The sequence below is a fragment of the Elaeis guineensis genome, chromosome 4 (genome assembly GCF_000442705.2).
Source record: "Elaeis guineensis isolate ETL-2024a chromosome 4, EG11, whole genome shotgun sequence".
NCBI lineage: Eukaryota > Viridiplantae > Streptophyta > Magnoliopsida > Arecales > Arecaceae > Elaeis > Elaeis guineensis.
This window is the reverse complement of record NC_025996.2, coordinates 14,730,417-14,752,780: the sequence shown is the minus strand read 5'-3', so window position 1 is coordinate 14,752,780 and position 22,364 is coordinate 14,730,417. Positions and strand designations below refer to the sequence as shown.

The 22,364-nt window shown below is 38.6% G+C and overlaps 2 protein-coding genes across 2 annotated transcripts; one reads left to right on the top strand and one right to left on the bottom strand.

Annotated features, from left to right (window-relative positions):
• Nucleotides 1–462: 462 nt before the first annotated feature.
• LOC140857153 (monooxygenase 2-like) lies at nucleotides 463–6,709 on the bottom strand. The gene is made up of 6 exons (XM_073255639.1): nucleotides 6,336–6,709; nucleotides 6,113–6,259; nucleotides 5,932–5,997; nucleotides 5,688–5,850; nucleotides 2,833–3,061; nucleotides 463–1,330 (listed from the first exon to the last, which is right to left on the bottom strand). Exons 1-6 carry the CDS (start codon nucleotides 6,533–6,535, stop codon nucleotides 807–809), a joined length of 1,329 nt encoding a protein of 442 aa, XP_073111740.1. The 5' UTR covers nucleotides 6,536–6,709; the 3' UTR covers nucleotides 463–806.
• A 12,115-nt stretch (nucleotides 6,710–18,824) lies between these two features.
• Nucleotides 18,825–22,002, top strand: LOC105043757 (uncharacterized). The gene is made up of 2 exons (XM_010921443.4): nucleotides 18,825–19,358; nucleotides 21,113–22,002. The coding sequence occupies exons 1-2, from the start codon at nucleotides 18,885–18,887 to the stop codon at nucleotides 21,755–21,757; spliced, it is 1,119 nt and encodes a 372-aa protein (XP_010919745.1). The 5' UTR covers nucleotides 18,825–18,884; the 3' UTR covers nucleotides 21,758–22,002.
• The last annotated feature ends 362 nt before the right edge of the window (nucleotides 22,003–22,364 follow it).

Genomic DNA, 22,364 nt, shown 5'->3' with positions numbered 1-22,364 from the left:
TGGCTACTTCCCCTGCCTAACCCCTATCCTTTTGTGACCAACCCCCCACCATCTCTACCCCTCCTCCGTTGCAGCCAAACGCCCACTCTCCTCCTCCTCCCGCTCCTCCCCAACTGCAACTAACCCCCCATCCTCCTTGGCCTCTTTTACGTCTACGATCGGCCCCCCTCCCTCCTCATCTGATTGATCGTGCCCTTGCCCTTATTGCAGCCCACCAGACATCAAGCATCGGGGCTAAATGTATAGCATCACTTTCCCTGAACAAAAAGCATGGATCTTTAGTCATAACGCACTATCACGCTTGTCAACTCCAAGATGTTCAGTAACTACTAATATCAATTTCAGCTTATCAGAGCCACTTTGAAAACTATGGAACCAAAAATCTTAAAACACAGGGTTGGGCGCTTCAACTACTACCAAAGGCAACCACTCAGCACAACTACTCAGTACAATAAACGGATCTAGGAGGAGCAGAATAGCTTATCTCAGATAAATAACAACTAGTCAAAATTACAAGGTACAGCTTAAATCCAGGGCAGACATGAATTTACCTGGCCCGTTGGGTCCATTACAGATCAAATTCGGCTTCTTTCTTATACTCCTCACATGATGTTTACTGTATCTTCCTTAATTCCCAAAGTGTCTTGAAAGTCTCCAAAATGGTATTTGCAGTAACTATAAATTCAAGGGATCGTTTATTGGCTGGACTTAGCCAATCACTTATTGGCAGAGGGAATGCACATTCTTGCTTGCACTCTGGCCACTTGACCACAGGAGACCATAAGCACAGATGTATCGAAAGTAGATTAGGGTGATCCTGCTGGTTCCAGCAACTCACACTCAAAATTCGTGTGCTCTAAAAATGGCCCCAGCCGCACCAACTTTGGGATCATGATATTGTTCCTAAATGAACAAACCACTGGATTTTCCCACTGCAACAAAGATCCGACAAGGTTTGCCCGAATGGTCAATGGAAATACACGAGCCCACCTCTCTTGAGTGTAGTCGCTTAGCGCTTGGTCTATCAGTTCGCTTCTGCCACCAATCACACCTCGAAGCTTGCTCCCTAAAACCACTGCATCTTCTAAAGCACAGCAAGCACCCTGCCCGAGGTTGGGTGTCATGGGGTGCCATGCATCACCAACCACCACCACACCATTTGCCCATGCTGGAGGACTAAAACCAGGCCACAGCCACCGATCTGCTAGTGGAGTCTTGATGACAACATCTTCTGGGGTCTTTTGCATGACATCCAGGAGCTCCTGAGGCCAGCTTCTTACAAGATCAAGAGCTTCCTGCTTCAAAACATATGGGTCGCTGGTCCTTGGTCCTGTTGAACATCAAAAGCATTTGTTATTTCCATATGAAACAGCAAAACACATTGAAAAAGAAGTTAAGAACATAAGCCCAACGAGTCAACAAAAGTTCCAAGATTTCCCCACAAGTCCACCTACCACGTCCATAAGTTAAATCATATCATTGCAGCAGTTCTGGTTTCAATGCCAAGTACACTTTTCATGCGGACAAATTCTAACCTAGCTAAATCATATCAAGCATGCAATTGACCACAAATTTTAACTTATCTTTTTGTGCATGCAACCAAGCAAAGAACAAAATCAAGAGTTTCCCTCCAAGTTTTTGTATCATAGCATGATGGTATATGGAATGCAAGTCTAAAGGCAATATTGATGGAGTCAGGGGATGTAGTTAAAACTGATGAACCAGACACCCCAAACGAGTCATCTTTTTCAACCTTGGATTGATTTTGTAGAATGATAGAAAGTTGGAAGATATTTCCAATACCCCAATAATCCTAAAGGTAGGTAAGCAATGCGCCTTTAAAGTTCACACCAATGTTTAACAATATTAATGGCCTCATTATTGTGGGAATTATAATCCGTAATGATGACAGTTGCTCTCCTTCTGTGAACCAGAGATCATATGCACAACCCTGCATTGTCAGATTTCCAATGGTATCGCGAAATGAATAAATTACCAGAGCCCAAAACAGTAGATATGAACGTACTGTTGGTTTTGTAGAGTTTCAAGCTACAATCTCCAAAAGTATGTGGCACTAGCCTCTGAGGTTTCATGGTAAGCACCCCTCTTGTCTCGAGTTGCCTTGGCCTAGAATATTGGCATCAATTACTAAAGGGACTGATTCAGATCAAGAAACAGAGGTATAATGGATTCAATTTTCAATGGATCATACACTGATCCAGGATAACAGCATATACAATGGGTTAAGGCTTCTTGTTTACATTTAAAGTTTAAAGTTTCTGCATGTATATCAATTCAATTTTTTTCAAAATAATATACAAACAAGGCTCAATAAAGCTGGCCATAAATACATAGAGTTAGGCATCTAACCATCTAAAGGTAACAACTGATTTAGCCAGTCCTATCAAAAGAGAAGATAAGAAAGAGCAAGCACAAAACAAGCAACATTTCCATGGTGTTATCCAGATGAACTATGAAAAAGAATTAACCAGACAACACATATAGAAACACATGAACAAAAGAAAGTCATGTCAGCAATCATATAACATATGCTCAATGCAAAAAAAAAAAAATACAGGCCTCGTCTCCAAGATGCTGTAACAGCTAGCCACGATGTAAGCACCAACTCAATATCAAATAATTGCAACTTTGATTCAATCATGATTCAGAAAATATCAGAGAGTGCCAATTGACTTATCCATCTACCAAGGAAAAAGAAAGAACTATGAACCAACAGATTTTCAGAGGTTGATCAAGACTGCAAATCACTTACAACTGCAATGGATGGAAAAAGCACATATTAATGTTATGATCTAAGCTGTGGGAACAAACCAGGTGATGGGCTATTGAAGCAGATGAACCAATAAACTTTCGTGGAGGAAACTGGAACAAAACCAGCACGCATGCCCCTTCCATAGATGTAGTTCACTGTTGGTTTGAATGGCTGACCATCAGGATATAGCCCAAGGCCTCGGAAGGCACAATGTCCAACATAGTTCGGCTCTGAAAATCCCATCCATTTTGCTACTGGGGAATGCACACCATCACAAGCAATCACAAGCTGTTACCAAGAACATGCACAAATTGTGAGTTCTGATAGTAATTTGTTCTTTTTTCTTTGATCATATCTATGCTAAAAATTAAGTATTTTGCATATCTTCAGAAGTATTTTGCTTGTTTAGATAAAACATACTCAGCAGACACAGGCACTTGTACATGCATACCCGCGCGTGCGCACACAAAGAGAGAGAGGGGGAAGAGAGAGACTTGTTTAGGGTTTATGGTCCAAAAAAATTCATGCAGAAACAGTTATTTTCAAATATCTTATATATCCCAAAAATCTTATATTTACATAACATAAATCTTGATGGCTAAAGAAAAAAAATGTCCTATTCTATAGCTTGAAAAAATAATCCACCATTCTTACATCATATAAAAATTTAAATTAGACTACCTGGGGAGCTATTAGCAAGACACTGAGAAAAAGCCTTTCCCTTCTATTCTCTTCAATCCATTTCAATCTTCTATCAGTCATGTACTTTAATCACCCATTTTCCTTTTGTTTTTCCATTATCCAGCTTATAGAGTTTTTAATTAAAATAACTCCAGAGTTAATCAGATAGAAAACTAACATGATGCGGAAGATTAGAAATCTAGCAGTAAAAAAAAAAAAAAATCACAATACTACAAATACAGAGGGGAAATATATATAAGTCAAACAAAATAATAATAATAATATATCTGAAACATTGAAAGGTTTAAGAACTAAATGCAGCATTACAGTTTGCAGCTATGAGTTACTTCCACATCCAAAATTCATAAAAATAAAATTCCAAAATCAAATATTCAGCAAAAGTGACACCTCAAGACGCCAACAATAGTTTCTCCTCTGAACAAAACAATAAAGAATAACATCCCTATTAACTGAAAGCTGCATGAATGAATTACTGCTGTCAAAATCCCATGAAGGGAACTTCATAACTTGCCAACTATTAAAAATAAAAGGAAGAAGATTACCAACTCTACCTAGAAGATTTGGTGAATGCCTCTTTACAAGCTTTAAAAAAAGGCCTAATTACTTCAAAAACCTTAAACTTTTTGGGGGTTTTCATTTTTATCCTAAACTTCAATTCGTTGCAATCAGGTCCTCAAACTTTTATAATGTTGCAATTTCTCCCCTGAGTGTTATTTCCATCTGACGACCGTGACGGAAATATCACGTGTTATCATGTGATACCTAATGGAAGTTGATGTAGAATCCTAAATACCTTCTTCCCCATTTCTTTCTTTTAGCTAGAGTTTCTACTTCCAATTTTATCACTTTTTCTCCACTGCTACCTCTTTTAAAACTCCACCACCTCCTACACCACCATCGACACCTCCGTTTATACTATCACCATCTCTCAACCCTTCTCCATGGATGCCACAACCATCACCAAGACTGCATCCATCACCATCCTTTTTATCAAGTGTTGAAAAATTTGGACTTTGAGGTCACAAAGATCTTGTTGTCTCCTTTTTTTTGTTATTTATATTTGCTTGAGAAATTGTGTGATTGATAAGATTTTTGGATTTATAATGATTCAAATTATTAATTCGTTTGATTTGTAGCTAATCTTATAAACTCACAAAACTAACCTTGGAGAATCTAAATTTTAAAAGAAGTCAAGAAGAAGATGAGAACAACCAATCCTAATCCTCCATGCTTCGTTCTCTCATCTTCTTCTTCTCAAGTGGGTCATACTCCAAAAAGATGGAAGAAAAATAATGAAATGAAAAGTAAAAACCATAGCTAGAAGGACAAAATGGGAAAGAAAAAGTTTAGGATTCCACATCAGCTAATTCTATGCCACATCAACTTTCACTATGCCACATGATAGCAAATGATATTTCCATCACTGTCGACAAACGAAAATAGCACTCGGGAGAGAAATTTTAATGTTATAAAAATTTGAGGACCTAAGTGCAATGAATTGAAGTTCAGGATAAAGATGAAACCCCTAAAAAGTCTAAGATTTTTAAAGTAATTAAGCCTTACAAAAATGAAAGAAGATTTAAGGCAAAATATGCCCTTCTAGAACAGCAAGGGGCAACTGAGAACTGATGGACAAGGCTGGTCATTTTGAATACAAAAGCATATTTTTCCCACTCCCACAAGCTATAATGCATGTCCATCCAACAGAACTATTGCCTATCCATAATGCTACTTTTTCTAATCATGAACCAAAAACAACTTTAAACAAGACTAGATTTTGAAAAATTACAAGAGTAAGTCATCCAAAGAAGCCTAAAATAACTTCATATAAATTCACTAGAGATCAGAACCTTTTTTCTGCCTGTGCTTAGCATACAGAGATCAATTAAGAGATAAAAGTTGTCTCACTCGACAACAATATAATTAAACGAAAACATGCTATAAAACTAAATATTAAATTAGTGTCCATTAGATATTATAAGAAAATAACAAAATTGCTCGTAGCAACCTCAAAAAATAAATGCATCTACCATCTAACAAGGGATATTGAGGTAATAGTACATATTTAAGCAAACCGCAGAGCATTTCTTACTTCCAAGAATTGCACTTCCTCAACAATACTTGAAAATGCCATCAATATAATTTTCCAAAACCGATAGTCTCAGCTTTTCAACTCCCAAAAATGTAATACATTCAGAGTCCATCTATCTACCTTGGCAAGTACGCGGCTGCCATCATCAAGCTCCAGTAAAGTCCCCTCACTCCCTTGTCTTTCAATATATTTCAGTCTTGATGAGAAAGATATCGTGTTCGGTGGCAACCGACTAGCAAGAGTCTCAAGAAGCACCCTCCTTTCCACCGCTCGGACTTCTTGTCTGACAGGATAACAGGAGACTCTTCAATCCAAAAATTCAAGAATTCCTAATCATCACTGGTATTACTAATTCTCTTATTACCCTGGAGCTTCTTCTTTGAAGGAAAATGATCGGAGCTCCCTTCCATCCTCCGACCTCATCACCAGCCTGCACAGCGCTCATACAATCATCGGTTTCAGAAATCCCCGCATACGATGGAGAGGAATTAGAAAGAGATAAAGAAAGGCAATCCAAGATGGGATCTTTAGGGTTTTGCCCATACCCTTGGATCTGGAGGAATTGGCTCCTGAGCTCGTCTCCAACTCCAATGTCATCCAAGGCGCGCCACCCGTTCTTGAAGAGGGTCAGCGAGGTCCCTCCAGTCCGGAGCGAGTCCCCTTGCTCCAGCACCACCGATCGCACCCCGACCCTGCCATAGAGTGACAATTCCGTAAAATTGACGCCCGTCCGAGGCCAAAGTAGATGGAAAGGGGGAGAGGACGAACCTATGGAGAGAGAGAGCGGTGGCGAGACCGGCGATGCCAGCGCCGACGACGACGACCTCCTCCTTCCGGGGGTTATCGCTTGGCCCGGCGAATGGAGTGAAGATTCGCCGCTCGGGTGTTATTCTCGTAGGGCGAAGAGACGCGGAGAATGGCGACGGTCGGAGGAGATGGAGGAGCGGAGACGAGAAGCTCGTTGCCATTGCTTTCCTTTGGCGATGATGGGATCGGGTGGAAAGACGGGAAGGTGTGTTTTATATGGATGTATGGTTGCATGAGCACCATGAAAAACGAATGGCGCAGGCGCAGCAGAGCTTCCCTGATGTTTCATCGTCCCTGGTGGCGGCGAGGGAGAGTTTCGCTCTTTGACACGACTGTGCAATAGGCTGAGCTGATGACGACGTGGGGCTTCTGATATATACTAGTTCTATTTTCCTGCTTGCTAATCTTGGAAGAAGGCTTAGTTATATCCTACACGGCATTCCGACCCATATTCCTTGGTGGATGCATCTATTCTCTGTCAAACAATCTTACAAACAGTGCAGCTGGCATGGGACGCCGCGTGGACGAACCGGAACGGCGTAGGAGGCATGGGAGGCGGCGTAGAGTGCGATTTTTCTTCCCACTAAACCATAGAAGTAAATAATGTTTTTCATTCAAAAAAGCATTATAAAAATAAAGTAAGAAAAAGCTGAAATGTCAATATCTTCACCAAGGTCTCCAAAATTTTCAATTCCTTCAAATTTCCCCACTTTTCATATGGATTGAGATATGTTGATATCTTCATTTGTCTTAATCTTGGTACTAACCTAGATTATTGAAAATATAGAAATTTATCAAATTTGGAGCGTTTATCAACAGCAATATTATAGAAAAACTCTAAGATCTAATATTGTCATTTATAATGGGCCAAAACTAATCTCATCAATTATAGTGGGCCAAACACAATGTCCAATAAAATATCATTAACACTTCTTGTTGGAGACCAAATCGACCAGGAAAACATGCGTCACAACATCAAGGCGTCATAGCCAACAATGAATATGTTGGCTTAAGCTCTCAGACAACAACTCAAAAATTAAATTAGAAGCCATGCTTGTCTTGACGATTCCTTAATAAGTTGCTTGCAAAAACCACCATCCTCTCTGGATCATGGAAGATCGCAGACTAATGGAGGTATAAGCATGCCGGAACATTACCATCATCTTAAAACCACTAGCTAAGGGAAGAGAGGCTGTATCATCCAGGTTTCCACAAAGCTGGTGATTTATCTTATATCAATTTTTTAGAGACTTAATGTTCTTGACTTCCCCAAGAAGATGGTCCCTTTCAATCCACCACTCAACTCATCCTCATCAGTAACTATATATAGAAAACAAAAATGCATATAGATTATATGGCATTTAGACAACCTCTTAATAATATCATATAATACTCGTTTAGTTCACGAGAAGTATTTTTCTTTTCCGAAAGTTATTTTTTAAAAAATTATTTTTTGAGAATAAAATTTTATCATATTTGATTAATCATAAAAAAATAATTTATTGCAGAATAGTTTATATTTGATTGAACATATATTTTTCTAGACAAGTTATGTAAAATACTTATTATACTCTTAATAGATATAAGGCTATACCTTTTTGCTCATAAATTATATATAAATATAAATATTATATTAATATTATATTAATATATTAATATAATAAATTTATTAATATGAAAATAAATATAATAATAAATATAATATAATACTAATATATTAATATAATAAATTTATTAATATGGATATAAATATAATAATAAATATAATATTATATTAATATATTAATTAAAAAATTATATTAATATTTATAAAAATATTATATTAGTATAAATATTAAAATAATATTAAAATATAATAAATATTATAATATTAATATTATATTTATATAATATTAGGATAATATTAATAAAATGGTATTTACTACAGTGCTCTAAAGGGTAGAACGGTCATTTAATCCTCAAAAAACTGCTGGCCGTCCAATTCAACATGGATCGTCAAGATCCATCCACTGGCAATCTCTCGTTGCCGGTCAAGTAATTTTTTTTGACTTAGAGCCTTTTCCTAAATACTTCCCCTCATTTTCAAACCCGATTCACCCACCTCACCCCCTTCCCTCCCCCTCCACCCCTCCCCCGACGGTGCCACCTCCCCCCTCTCCATCAGACTCACCCCGCCACCGTTGCCACCTCCTCCTTTACTTCCTCCCTCTTGACGGGAGTGACCCCGCCACCGTCGCCACCTCCTCCTCCACCGAACTGACCCCACCACTAGCATCACTTTCTCCCCTTCGTTTCCGTAGCCACCACCAACGACCTCCCCTCCTCGCCCATCTCCTCCTTCCCCACCTCCTCCACCTTCTTCTTCTCCACCGGGCTCACCCCACCATTGTCGTCATCTCCTCCTCCAACGGACTCACCCCGCCACCACTTCCTCCCCTTCCTTTCCATCGCCGCCGCCGCCAACCTCCCCTCCTCGCCCATCTCCTCCTCACCCATCTCCATCGAACTCAACCCGCCACTGCGCCACCCCCTCCTCCACCGAACTCACCCCGCCACTGCTACCACTTCCTCCCCTTCCTTTCCGTCGCTGCCACCGACGACCTCCCCTCCTCACCCGTCTCCCTCCTTGTCCACCTCCTCCCTCTCCAACGGCCTCACCGCGCCACATGGTGTACCGGCCGGTCATGAGGAGATGAGAGGAGAAGACGAGGAGGTGAAGAAGACACCGGTGGGATCCAATGGAGCATGGTGTGCTAGTTGCAAGGACATGAGAGGAGAATGCCAGGCATGCCCTGGTGGAGATGCGTCATGAGAAGGAAACAAGTAAACAACGATGGAACATGGTGTCTGTCGATGGAGCACAACATGCTGGAGAGGAATGGAAGATTATGGTCGAGGAAGAAATACGGGGAAGACGACCATTGGAAGAAAAGAGTTGAGCCGGCTTCGTTCAACCAGGTCAGGAGAGAAAAATAATAAAATATTAGTTTTAAAAAAATAATAAAATATAGAAAAATTGGTGTAACCTGCTGCTAACCTGTTAAGATAAAATATCTTAAATATCCTTATTGATTGGATGGTTCAAATTTTTCTGTAACTCTTAATAAAATATTATAAAAAAGCATCGTAACAAAATCTTAATATAATATTATATCAGTATTCAATATTTTATTCAATCTATCCATTGATATTTTACAAAATTTTAATCATGGATCTTAAAAAAATATTTTAAAAAATAAATAAATATCGTCACTTTCTATCCAATAAAAAATATCAAAATCCATTTCCTCATGAATTTCTATTTTTTATAATTTTTTTTTTATTTTTTTTCTTAAAATTTCAACCAAATAAGAGATCCCTTCTGTACTTCTTAAAAACTGTCTCTTTTTCTCTTCACTTTTCATCAACTAAATAAGTCCATAAACAATCATCAATAATTTGACAATTGTGAGGAATAACGAAGAGGAAGGATCAGCGAGAGATCCAAGAGGATCACATAACTTACTGTAGACCACACTAGCCATCCTGAACAGGCTTGGATAGGCTCTTCGAATAAAATCTATCACATCGAAAATTCAACAGTAAGCTCCAACTTTCAAAGATCGCAACTTACATATGGAATACCCATTTTCAAGATTCTAAGCACCAAAACAAGACTTCGTCACACATATTTGCAGATATCCCACTTTTGGCACCTATATATTTCGAGGATATCTACATGCATGATATCCTAAAACTTGGACTTCGGCACATTTAAGGCACAAAACCATCAAAATCATGCATAATCCATGCTACGTTTGCATTTCCCAACCTTAAGCATTTTGAAGTTAGGACTTTGCCACCAAAGCCCTCTAATGACAATTCCTTGCCGGTAGAACAAATCGTTTGCATCCCCATCCTCGAGCCCTCTCGATAGTTGGGTTATGCCATCAGAAACTTTCGATGGCAGGCTCTTGCCGTCAAAGCTTTGTGAAGACTTGCCACTAGATTTTCAAAATCAAAATTCCGTCCTGAATGCAATGGCCATCTATTGTCGGATTCAAATGTCGACCTTTGCCACTCTTTTCAACATCCTCAACAGCTATCAAGCAAATCGAAATTACATAACATTCTATTACTTGGATGGCACCCTCTCGTTGTGTGGGTGTTCTAACAACAACATTTCGCCATCAAAGTGTCTCGACGGTAATTCTTCTTTTGGCTCAAAATCCAAATTTTGCACTATCTACGATACAGTGGAATGGCTAGACTGATATCTGATGTTTCCAATGATTGGTTTATTTTTCTAACGATAATTTTCAGGGTATTAGATCTTTCTAATGTCATAGTTCTACCATCAGATCACCCCGATTCAGTCACATTATATACGTGCGCTCGAATTTGATTTTGGAATGGTCGATGATCCATTCTCATCCACCCTTTGGGCCACTATAAAGAGCCCCTACTCCTTTCTTATCCAAGAGTTAAGATGGTAAGTCGCTTATGTTCCACTCCAATCTTGAGTATTGGAGGTCGGAGCTATGCTACAATAAGAGAAGGATGGAACAAGGCGATTGTTTTACTACGAAGGCATCCCAAGGCTAGCGTGGACATCCTTTGGGTAACATCCTCATCTCCATGTTCTTTCGTTACTTATCATTTACAAAGATTTTGTTATGATACTCTAAAAAATATTTTAATCTTTTTACTATCTATGTATATCTCACCATTGGATGAAATATAAACTATTCAGATTTCAATCGATTGAAGTACTAATGTGCATGACTGATATGATAAATATTTTAAAAATAAAATTTATTTCACTAATGAGTTGATGATAAATTTTATAATTAAACTGAATTAAAAAAAAATCTTTGTGCAGGACCGCCAAAGATAGAGGAGCCATAGGCGGTGGGTGGTGGTGGGGTAGACAAGTTTGGGAGGTCGGACGGTTAGAAGCCGCAAGTAGAGTGGGTGCAAAAAGATCACTTGTGCCCAGGAGGGCACGTTAAGAAGCTACAAGCGGAGGTGGGGGGGGTGGCGTGGAGAAGCTGTTGAGCCGGTTGCAGGAGGTGGGTGGGAACCACGAGGGTGCGTGAGAGAACACCGAAGAGGGGTGTGTGGACTGAAGGCAGAGGAGCCGCATCGCCAAGAGGAGAGGGTGATCGTGGGTGGTTGGGAGGGCACAAGCAACGAGTGGCTGGGGGCACGGAGAAACCATAGGTAGAGGGAGATGGAGGAGTTGTGGACGGAGGGAGGCAAAAGAGCCACGAGTGATGTTGAGGTGGGGTGGTGGGCGCGGAGAAGCCGCAGACGGAGAAAAGCGGAGGAACCATAGGAAAGAAGAAAAGAAGGAAAAAAAATAATATAAAATATTATTTTAAAAAAATAAAAATATATATAAATGATAACTATAATATCTTAAATATTTTTTATAATAAAATATTATAAAAAATATCATAGTAAAACTCAATTCTCATTCATATTCTTGGATGCAATAGAACTAGTCATTAAAACCTAATTATTGCTTTTTCAATTGACCGATTTTAATTAGCAAGAAGAGTAAGTATTTTATGCTCTTCCGACCCCTCCATCCCCCTCGCTCAGTCCATGGTGGTGATAATACTTTATGCGTGCATCATTTATCTTACCATGTTTCTATAGGCTTATTCTGAAACATCCGTTTAGTAGTCATCACTATGAAGAACCATAGATTGAACATGATTCAGGGAGAAAGAACCCATTATGAATTCTTGCCATTCAAAGGAGGCGTCTCAATGGCCAATGGCTGGATAGTGATTACATGATTTTTACAAAGGAGAAGGGCCTGACGCCAAAATCGAATATTACATAAGTAGCAACCCTTCATCAAGAGTGGAAAGTGATGCACCATTAGGAGTGAAGAGTGGTGCATCGGGCTTTATAATGACGAACAGAGACCTATGACAAGATTTTAGCCTCAAAAAATATATCAGCTAAATTAATTTTTTGAAAAAAAAGATTTAGACTGAGCATAATTCATAGTCCGAAAAAAATAAAGTGATTGAAGATAAAATTGACGAAACAATTAAGATCTAGCTTGAGAGATAGCTTTTATATGATTATCTGTGCTAGTCACAACTATTTTGAAAATAACAACCTCTCCTAACTAGCAGAGGAAATTGATGGAGGTTTTATAGGGACAGACCACACTCAATTAATATGAGAGAAAAACTTAGAATTTATTTTTGTAGCTCTTTTATTTTAAAGATACAAATTGGGCACATTGAAGAAATTTGTTCCTTCATTTTCCAATCAAATTAAAGAGGAAAAAATATTTTCAACAACATCATCCCTCTTTGACATCTAATAAATGACATTCAATTGCAGAAAGGAAAACAAATTTATGATAAACACCATCAGCCTGATTTATTTAAAAACCGCCTCAACAATCAACGTTTTGGACATCTCACACATAAGGCGGCTCTTTCCCGGAGTTCAACATATATCTCCTATCAGATGTCCCCATAAGGACTAGGGGTTGGAAAGCTGACACAACCCAAGGTTCGCAACTAGTCCTGTTTCCTCGTAGTTGGTGTCTTCGGCTTGCTCTTTTCCCCCATAAACTTGGACTGCCTCGGAGAGTTTGCTGACCGAGTTTAGCCCAGAAAACGTCCATCATCACATCCAAGTCTTGGAGATTAACCTTGACTTCTGAAATCATGATTTTTATACCATGCTTTACCCATCAAAAGGGGAAAAGAAAATGATGAAAGAGGTCTTCTACCATACTTAAAAATAAACCGCTAGTATATTGTCACAAGCCATCTCTTCTTCTTTGATGGATCGTGACGCGTCCGATCATTCCCGATACTGTAGCCCTCATGAGCTTCGCCACGCACCCGGCAACTGTTCCATAACCCTCTGGCTTAGGCAAAGAAAGAACAGGACAGAGTTAGAGAGTAGGGTCTATCCATTAGAGAATACAACTCAAATTTTACCCAAAAAGGAGAATACAACTCTAAGAATTTTCTCACTGGAGTGTTGGGTTGCCCACTAGGAACCCATCCCTTTTGTAAAGCTAAGATACAAACTAAGGTAGCTAGGATGATGCCACTTGTAATGCATCTAACCGTTAGAATATTCTAGATGCAAGATATTTACAAGACACTAAGAGTATTTAGAAAACTCTAGAACATACCTGGAGTTTCAAAAGAGGATTTTACAATAGTATTTTTTTATAATATTTTATATCTGATAGATTAGGATATTTAGGATATTTTTTTAAAAAAAATTAATATTTTTTGAGCATTATAGAGGGAGGAAAAGAGATGATGCCCTTTGTCCTTAATAATGACCTAGCCCTCCTCCACCACTGCCATCGATGATGACTTGTCGCACCCCTAGCCATCCTCCTCCTATACCTTTATTTTGGCCTCTTCCCCTACCTGCCCCCTGTCCTCCTCCTCTTCTTTTGCGACCAAGCCCCCACCCTCTCTACCCCTCCCTTGCGGCCAACCCCCCACACTCCTCCTCCCCTCCTCACCAACTGCAACTAACCCCGAATCCTCCTCAGCCTTTTTTATATCGACGGTCGGCCCCCCTCCCCCCTCTAACCGATCATGTCCTTGCCCTTGTTGTGGCCAACCAGACATTGAGCATCGGAGCAAATGGAAAAGAAAGACGATCAAAAAGAGCTCCTGTAGTTTCGTGTAATTACCAAACCTACCATCTATTTCATTAAAAAATAATCCTAAATTTTGAGCTATTTAATGCACTAGTCATGTACACAACTGGTTACCGTTAGTTGGCACCAGAGAAATTCAAACCATTCATGTTAAATCAGAAAGTCAAGGATAAAATAGTGATGAAAGGACAAAATTGCCCCAAGTATTATCATGGTAAAACCTTAATTAATATCACTATGGTGCACCATGTTTGGCTCTAATGCCACCTGTCATAAACTTGCAAGCTAAAATTTTACATCCTAGATTAAAAAATATATTCTAATTGCAACAGAGCAACTTAGTAACAACAACAACAATGACCAGCCCTTGAGATTTATTTAGGGGTGTGTGTGTGTGTGGAGGGAGAATAAGGATGGGGAGAAAAGAAAGTAAGAATTTAATGTATTCTTAAATAATTTGTCCAAATTTCAACGAACTTTCAAACTTTCAATGCCTTTGAGCATGACATGGAAAGCTTGGGATGTTCACATATGCTATCCCCAGCTAAATCCTTGGCAACATATATGTACCAATTATGACCTAATAAATTGTCTTTGCCATGCCTGGTGGTTTAGATGAATAATCACAAGAACTGCATTTACAACTTACATGTAATAAGTGACATTATTATCATTTCTCTTCTTGGCTTTTAAATATAAATGAGTGACATTATTGTTTAAAAGAACAAATTTTCCATTAGGTATTTCACTGATAGTTCACGTAATGCCCACATTAACCGGTAGAATCCTTGTTTAGCATTAGTTGCTCAATTCAAATACTTGCAATAAATAAGATATAAAATAGAAGAAAAATTAAAACTATCATGTGACATTGAAATTTATAAAACAAACAAATTTATGTCAACTACATGGTAGATGTGGTAAGTTAAGTAGCAATTTTGAAGAGCTTAAAATGAACAAATACTAGGTCACCAATTAATCCTTTTCATTTTATATGTCACTAATTAATTTTTGTTATATAAACAAATGTTATTTATTATGAGAAGCAATCATTCAAAATGGATGGTTATGACCCTATTAGTTAAGAATGTTTATTTTTTATAAGAAAGATTCGAAAGATCCTAACCATCCATTAATAAAGATAGTTAGGATAATTTTTTTTAGTAGATTTTGATTGCCATTTTTTTATTTTTTTCTAAACATATACCCTCCCCACTACCGCCCATGACCCACTGTCCCATCCGCCACTCGATCTCATCTAACCTGGCCCCACTTTCTCTATCTCCTTCTCCATCTTCAACCTATCACTTCTCCTCCTCTTCCTCCTCCTTTGTCTTTAACCCGTCACTTCTCCTCCTCCTCCTTTGTCTCCTCCATTTTCAGCCTACCTTTCCTCTTCTTCTCCTCCATCTTCAATCCTCCCTCTTCCACCTCCAAGTTCTATAGTAAGAGCCTAAGCATTGGGCTGAAAGGGAGAAGACTATTCAAAAAGAGCCCCTCAACTTCAACAAAATTATTCTTTTCACTATAGGCAGTTATAGGTAGATTAATCTTGACCATCTATATTGGATCAAACAGTCATTTTGATTTTATTAAAAGAAAATTTTACTTTTTAGAGCACCATTGAAAAATCTATATTTGAAACAGTGCTGCCATGGCTTTCATTTTGGGGAATGAACAACTGCCACTACTTCACCAAATGTCCTCCAAATAGGAGAAAAGGTATCTTCCAAATAAATTTGATAAACACATTCTTTATTTTGCAACAAGAAAAATATGCTCTCTAGTTAACATGTGAGATTGTTTGGTTCGTGACTGAAAATTGAAATCAGGATGAAAATCGACATGGCCACATCCTTCGAAGCATTTGATTCATAATTAGAACCAGAATCGGAATCAAAATTTAAATTGAGGTTTGAATTCATAGGAAAGAGCTGAGATTTGATTTTAGGGAGATTGAACCATTGCCTATTCTATTTCAAAATTAAAATCGGAATAAAATTCTCCTCGATTGAATGATTGAAATAAGAGACATCCATTTGCATTCTTATTCTGAGCCCTAACTCTCTTCAACTAAAATACTATGTCTTTCTCTTCGTTTTACACCCTAGAGTGAATATGAAAGGATATATTTATTACGTAAAGGATGCATAGAAAGGAAAGTATAGTACATAATATCACGTGATCGAGCAGTGCTCATACCCTATAGGGAGGGACTAAATTTGTGTGACTGTGGAGACGCAAAACCTGCAGGTTGAAATATGTCGCGCTGGCGGTGCAACAAATTTAATGCATAGGGCCGTAATGTGCAATCAAAACCTTAGTTGCTTGCTCTAAAAGTTTAAATCGCCGTATGTAAATGGAGACAATCATGTCGTAGAGAAAGAGACAGCAGGGCTAGGAAACGTGAAAGCTGCTGCGGGTCTGCCGATTTGTTCTCATTGCTACTCACAGGTTAGAGTCTATAGTGGTGCGCTCAATTTAAAGGTGGCAATTAAGTTGGATGGGAAACAAATCAGTTCGAATTCATAATAAATCAAAATTTTGTTAATCCAAATTCATATTATTTATTAAATAGATTAAAAATTTATATTCAAATCTTATTATTTTATTAACTAGATAATGCAGCCCAATGTCCAATGGATTGAAGCAAGTTAAACAAATTAAATAGTTAAAGTATCACCATCCCAAGCGTCTGAAAAATGGAACCTACGACTTCCATCGCCTCACTCCTTGTGAACTGTGTTATTTTATTTTATTTTTTATCTGAGAAAGTTCCCCTTGTGATGTTTAGCTGGTGTGATATATTAGAAGACAAAAGGGAAAGAGGATTGAGTTATATATTTTCTATTTTAAATCTTTAAAATAATCTTTTCTGCAACTACCATGAATCCTTTAGATTTTTTTTCTTCCTGGATGTTGATATATTTTTCCAAGAACTTTTTTGTTTTAATCTTCTTTTTGGATAACGTCATTCTGATTCATTTAGTACCACATGCAGGAGGTAAAAAGTTGAGCAAGGAGCGAAATATAAACACTGTTCTTCGAAAAGAGAGCAGTTTTTCTTCTTGAAAAGCTGGTTAAAATGCATTGCACGTGTCAGAAAGGAATACTTTGGAGATGCTGCCATGGCACAAAAGGCGACGTATTCATCCGTACGTAATTCATTTGGAAATCAAGACTTCATGGCATGTGACGCCTCAATCCTCATTCTACTGCTGCAAAATGGTGAGGGCAAGCTAACGTTTTGCTGAAAATATCAAGTCAATGTCAACAACAAGTCTCAGTCGAGGGCTGAAGTAAACATGCTGCGGACTTGTATAATGACAAGTCTCGGTTGTAGCATTTAATGACAAAGAGAAGCATACACGGCTCTTATTTGCCTTTTTTGGATATTTAAACTTATTAAAGTAAAAGCTAATTCCCGATAAATAACCATGGTATTTATAGAAAGTAACATTATTTGTTCAAATTATTACTTGGAACCGAGGCAATTGACTTGACATGCCAATCTAGTGCAGATGGATCTCCTCCCTCTCCCTCTCTGAGAAAGTAGGAAAAGAAAAAAAGGGAAATTTGATTTTCCCTATTTGCCCCACCACTCAGGTGAGGCTAGGTGACTAAAAATCCTTTCTAAATTCAACATCATGCTAATTATCATGTTAGCTTGTAGAATGCCAAAAATGGTCTAACTAATTAGTAAATTTTGTATAAAAAATAACTAAATTGATGATTTTGCTAGCTAAGGTTGGATTTTGTTTGTACGGGATAATAGATATTTAGAGATTCATAGATAAAGACCCGAAGAATAATGATAGAGGCCAGAGGCCCAAAGTGTCATTAAGTAATTGATGACGGTAACCAAACATGAGATTGTACATTAAACTTGATATAATATATAGAGAAAATCTAGCAATAGATTACCAACTTAACCTGTATATGAGATAGATTCTATCAACCCATAAGATATAGATTCACAAAATATTTTGACACCCTCGTTGATATTACGTTGGCAATGTAAAAGGGTACATAAAAGCAAAACTAGAGAGAGAGAGAGAGGGAGCAACCATTATTTAATAATGATAGAGACTAAATTGTAATTAAGTAATGGATGATGGTAACCAAACATGAGATTATGCAGAATACTTAAAACCAATATAATATATAGAGATAAGATCTAGTAATGGATTGCCAACTACGTAACCTAGACATGACATGGATTCTATTGACCCATAAGATTGGAGATGGATCCAGTAATAGATCAAGAAAACTAAGTGGAATAGATATATTCAACTCTATGGTATTTAATTAATGACAACTGCTGAAATTGTCTGCAATCCGGTTACCAAATTAGAAACACGTCTTATCCACGCGATCCCAGTGCACACCTGTACACACTCCATTAGGTGTGTCAGGCCAACGGCCGCCTTTCTAATTCTTCATATATAATTACTACCAGTAGGTCCCCATAACTTTCCCAAACAAATCACTACACGAACCCAACACCAACACTAGTATTAAAATAAATTAAAAAAAAAAAAAACCAACACTAGCACCGCGACTGTTCACCATCCAACCGTCCGATAAATAGCTACCTGTGACCATTAACCCTACGATCGAACCAATCTATCTCCCAACCACCAACCAACAGCACAGTTCTCTCATTCATTAACCTACCTTCAATGAGCCCTGTTCATTTATGCTTAAATTTGAGCAAAATAATTATGGTCAATATTAATTAGTGTAATCAGCACATCCACTCTTCTCTCGGCTTTTAAATACCAAAGCAACATGGCCATTTTGTACTCCCATTAACATCTCACTACCTTTGGCTCAGCCATTCTCTTCTTTTTTTTTTCCAGCTCATGATGGCAGCTCCCAACTCCAACCCAACCCCAGCCAAGCTATTACACATAGATGCCTTGCAGACGGTGGCGCCGGCAAGGATGGCGAAGCCTGGGCAGTCGCGCCGGATCTCAGTTGCGGATCCATTCCGGCCTGAGATTCTACAGAGCTATCTTCAAATCATTCTTTACTATAAGAAAGCCAGGGAGGAGGAGTCGGCGTCGGTGGTGGCGGCGTGGATCAAGGAGTCACTGAATGTGGCAGTAGCGGATGAGCCGCTGCTCGCCGGGAGGCTTTGGAGGGACGACGAAGGCGATGGCCGCTGGGAGATCAAGTTCAATGACGCGGGAGTGAGGTTGGTGCAGGCATCAGCGGAGATGACCATGGCGGAGTTCTTGGGCTCGAAGGAGAGGGATGGTAGAGAGGGTCAGCTGGCCTATTGGGTGGACGTGGACAAGGAGAATCCTCGCTACTCGGCACTGTTTTATATTCAGGTGAATTTACTTGTTCTCTTGCTTTCTGCTTTCTAATATGGTGGCTCCGTCGAATAATAATAATAATAATAATCTGTGCAACTTTTATTTCCTAAGAAGGATATTAGAGGTATCACCTTAATGCACCGGATTGATGAAAATATAGTTATATCAAACATTAAATCATGTTTGAAACTATACAGCTCCTCTGAGAAGAGTGAAGCCATCAGTTGGCTAAAGGTTATTTTGCAGACTTCAATCTTGTCTATTTGAGGTATACAGAAATGAACAGGGCACTTGGCCACATAAGCAACCAACTTTAAGGTTTGGTTTTGGATTGGTCTATCTTGGAAAGGATTAGAAAAATGTCACCATATGCTATAATAGCTCAAACAATGACCTATCGTGCTTTGCCAAGCCATTTATTAGATTTTTTTTTTTTTTTGGTTATATAATAGCGACTACTGGAACATGAATTTTCTTTGGAATATTTAGCTGATAGCTCCCTCCACAGCCTCAATGCCAGGGAGGGGATGGTAGTGGTGCGCCTTCATTGTGACACTTTCTTGGAATATTTTGATGAGCTTTTATCAGATAGAAAATTATATTGTTTTGATTGGCTATATACCAAAAACAAAAACAAAATCTTTTTCGTTGCATAACTTTTTTAAGATTAAGAGGGACTAATTTTCACATTTTTATTTTCATTGTTGTCCCTCCTTTTGAGGGCAATTCTCATCGGAATCAAATTCTTAAGGTCTCATCCAAATGATGAGAGGCGATGTCATCCAAACTAAAGTTCACCAGTGTTGTATGATATTCGCCATAATAAGATTATGAATAAATATTCCATTCTTGAATTATCATCACTCTTGTTGCAACAATAACTATTATTATCTTTACCCAAAAAAAAAAAAAAACCTATTATTAATAAGATTATGACTAAATAATGCCCATAGAGGTATTATTGAAGATGTGGCTAATCACAAGCCTAATAAGAGATTCTAGTCTTCTTAGGCAACTCAGGTAGAAAAGTATCATTTGCTATGACACAAATCAAATGCAACAAGAGACCAAAATCAATACATCAATTGAAGGATGTGGCTAAACCCTAAGTTTATGAGAGGTCCAAATCTTCTCTGGGCATCTCCAATACAAAAACACCACTTGCTATGAAAATGCGATCCTAGCAAGTCGAACAAATTTATTCAACCAAAATTGTAAAACCAACTAAAAAGCATATATTCTCTTGAAAAGTATGAGCAAGAAGGAAGAAAAAGAAAAACAATATGAGGAGGAAAAGGACGTAAGTAAATGGAAAGCTCTAAAAAGTCAATCTTAACAGATCTTTAGAGGGTGCCTAGCATGGAAAACGTTAAACCTCCTGTAAGCAAAAGTTTTTACGGTGACTTTTCAGAGTTGTTCATCTCCCTTTATGTTGCTTAACAATGCTTAATTTTGCTTATCCTCACGTTACTCAAATCAATGTCAAGGACAGCTCCACCTGATTAACCTCTAAATTTCCTAATCTATATTTGGTATAACTAAGAATATCTAGCCTAAATTAAAGAAATTGACCTGAAATCGACGTTGCTAATCCAATCCAACTTGCCCATGCCTTTCTCTTATTTCCAAAACAAAACCGTAATGGGCTTACCCATTCCAAAATACGTTAGGTGGAATGGACCCACCTACACAAAACCATCACCATCGCATTTGCTCTTATCAACATCCTTAGCTTACAAGTTGGGATTTATCTCATTTTCTTGCTGCAGGTGACCGAATTCCAGGGTGATGGATACTCCATTGGAATCAGCTGCAGCCTCCTCCTGGCGGATCCTCTGTTCTTAGCCCGGTTCCTGAAGTCCTGGGCCCAAACCCACAGCCAAATGCTTGCCCAAGGCCAAATTTCCACGAACCCACTGTTTCACTTGGGTTACTTCCAAAGACCCGGCCGGCCAACCCATATCAAGTCCACTCCACTTGACTCCATTTCCACCAACCCCGCCCCCACCACCACCATGCTCTTCAAGGTGGCTCGAGCTCGAGATCAAGGCTCACCATCTTACAATGAGCTGGCCATCCTCTGCCTCATGGAGGCTACGAAAAGGATCGAGGGCAAGGCCACGTCTAATTTTACTCTAATCGTTAGTGATCACGCAGGCGACCTCAAGATTGAATCTTGTAGTACAGAGGGGTTGGATCAAATCAATAAGTCCTTCAGTGGTGCATTCAGTGTAGTGTGGTGGGATGAGCTTGGCATTGAAGAAATGGCGTTTGATCAAGGAAATAGGCCCATCCATGCATTCTATCGTGTTGTGTCATGTGTTGATGAAGGGCATGTGATTGTGATGCTACCCTCGGACGAGGAAGATTCTTCAGATTTGATGATCAGCACAACAATCCCGAAGAAAATTTAGGGTTGTGACATGTTGCTTGATTATGTCAACATCTTGTCGATGTTGCATGGTTTACGTTACAAAATGTTTGGTGATATTAGTTGATTGGGAGTTGGTTATGTGTGATTATGCCTGTATCGGATGTATATCTGATTGTTAGTCCCTTATCGGGAACGTTTTATTAATCTTTCAACAAACTATATTTTGGGTGGGTGTATATAGCATAATGTATTTCAACAAACTACGGTTTATCTACTTTCATGGAAGGCAAACTTGTAATGTTTGAAAATAAAATAGGTGCTTCATTTTCTAAAAGCAGATTTTTGACTCTGCTAATTTGAGAAGACGTTTTTTTTAAATTAAGGACCACCATATGGTCCTTTCATGCTTTAAAAGTAAGATCGCTTTGTTTTAATGCAGATGCCCAAGTTGTCCTAGTTTCAATTCTCATGTTCCAGAACTCATGCACAGAACTCAAATGTTCGGATTGATCCACAATTTGTAGAAATTACTGTATCACTGTTACCACTGAACGCTTGCTCGCATGGTAATGGCAAAGGGGGGTGCAGGTTCGACTTTGGATGGAGCCAGCCACCCAACAATGGGATGAGCAAGGATAAAAATGATG

What these genes read in the sequence shown, in the direction of transcription:
- LOC140857153 (XM_073255639.1), bottom strand. Translation starts at nt 6,535, where the DNA reads ATGGCAACGAGCTTCTCGTCTCCGCTCCTCCATCTCCTCCGACCGTCG. An exon ending in ACCGCTCTCTCTCTCCATAG is followed by an intron (nt 6,260 to 6,335) that starts GTTCGTCCTCTC and finishes ACTCTATGGCAG; the next exon opens with GGTCGGGGTGCGATCGGTGG. An exon ending in CAATTCCTCCAGATCCAAGG is followed by an intron (nt 5,998 to 6,112) that starts GTATGGGCAAAA and finishes AGCGCTGTGCAG; the next exon opens with GCTGGTGATGAGGTCGGAGG.
- LOC105043757 (XM_010921443.4), top strand. Translation starts at nt 18,885, where the DNA reads ATGATGGCAGCTCCCAACTCCAACCCAACCCCAGCCAAGCTATTACAC. An exon ending in CGGCACTGTTTTATATTCAG is followed by an intron (nt 19,359 to 21,112) that starts GTGAATTTACTT and finishes TTCTTGCTGCAG; the next exon opens with GTGACCGAATTCCAGGGTGA.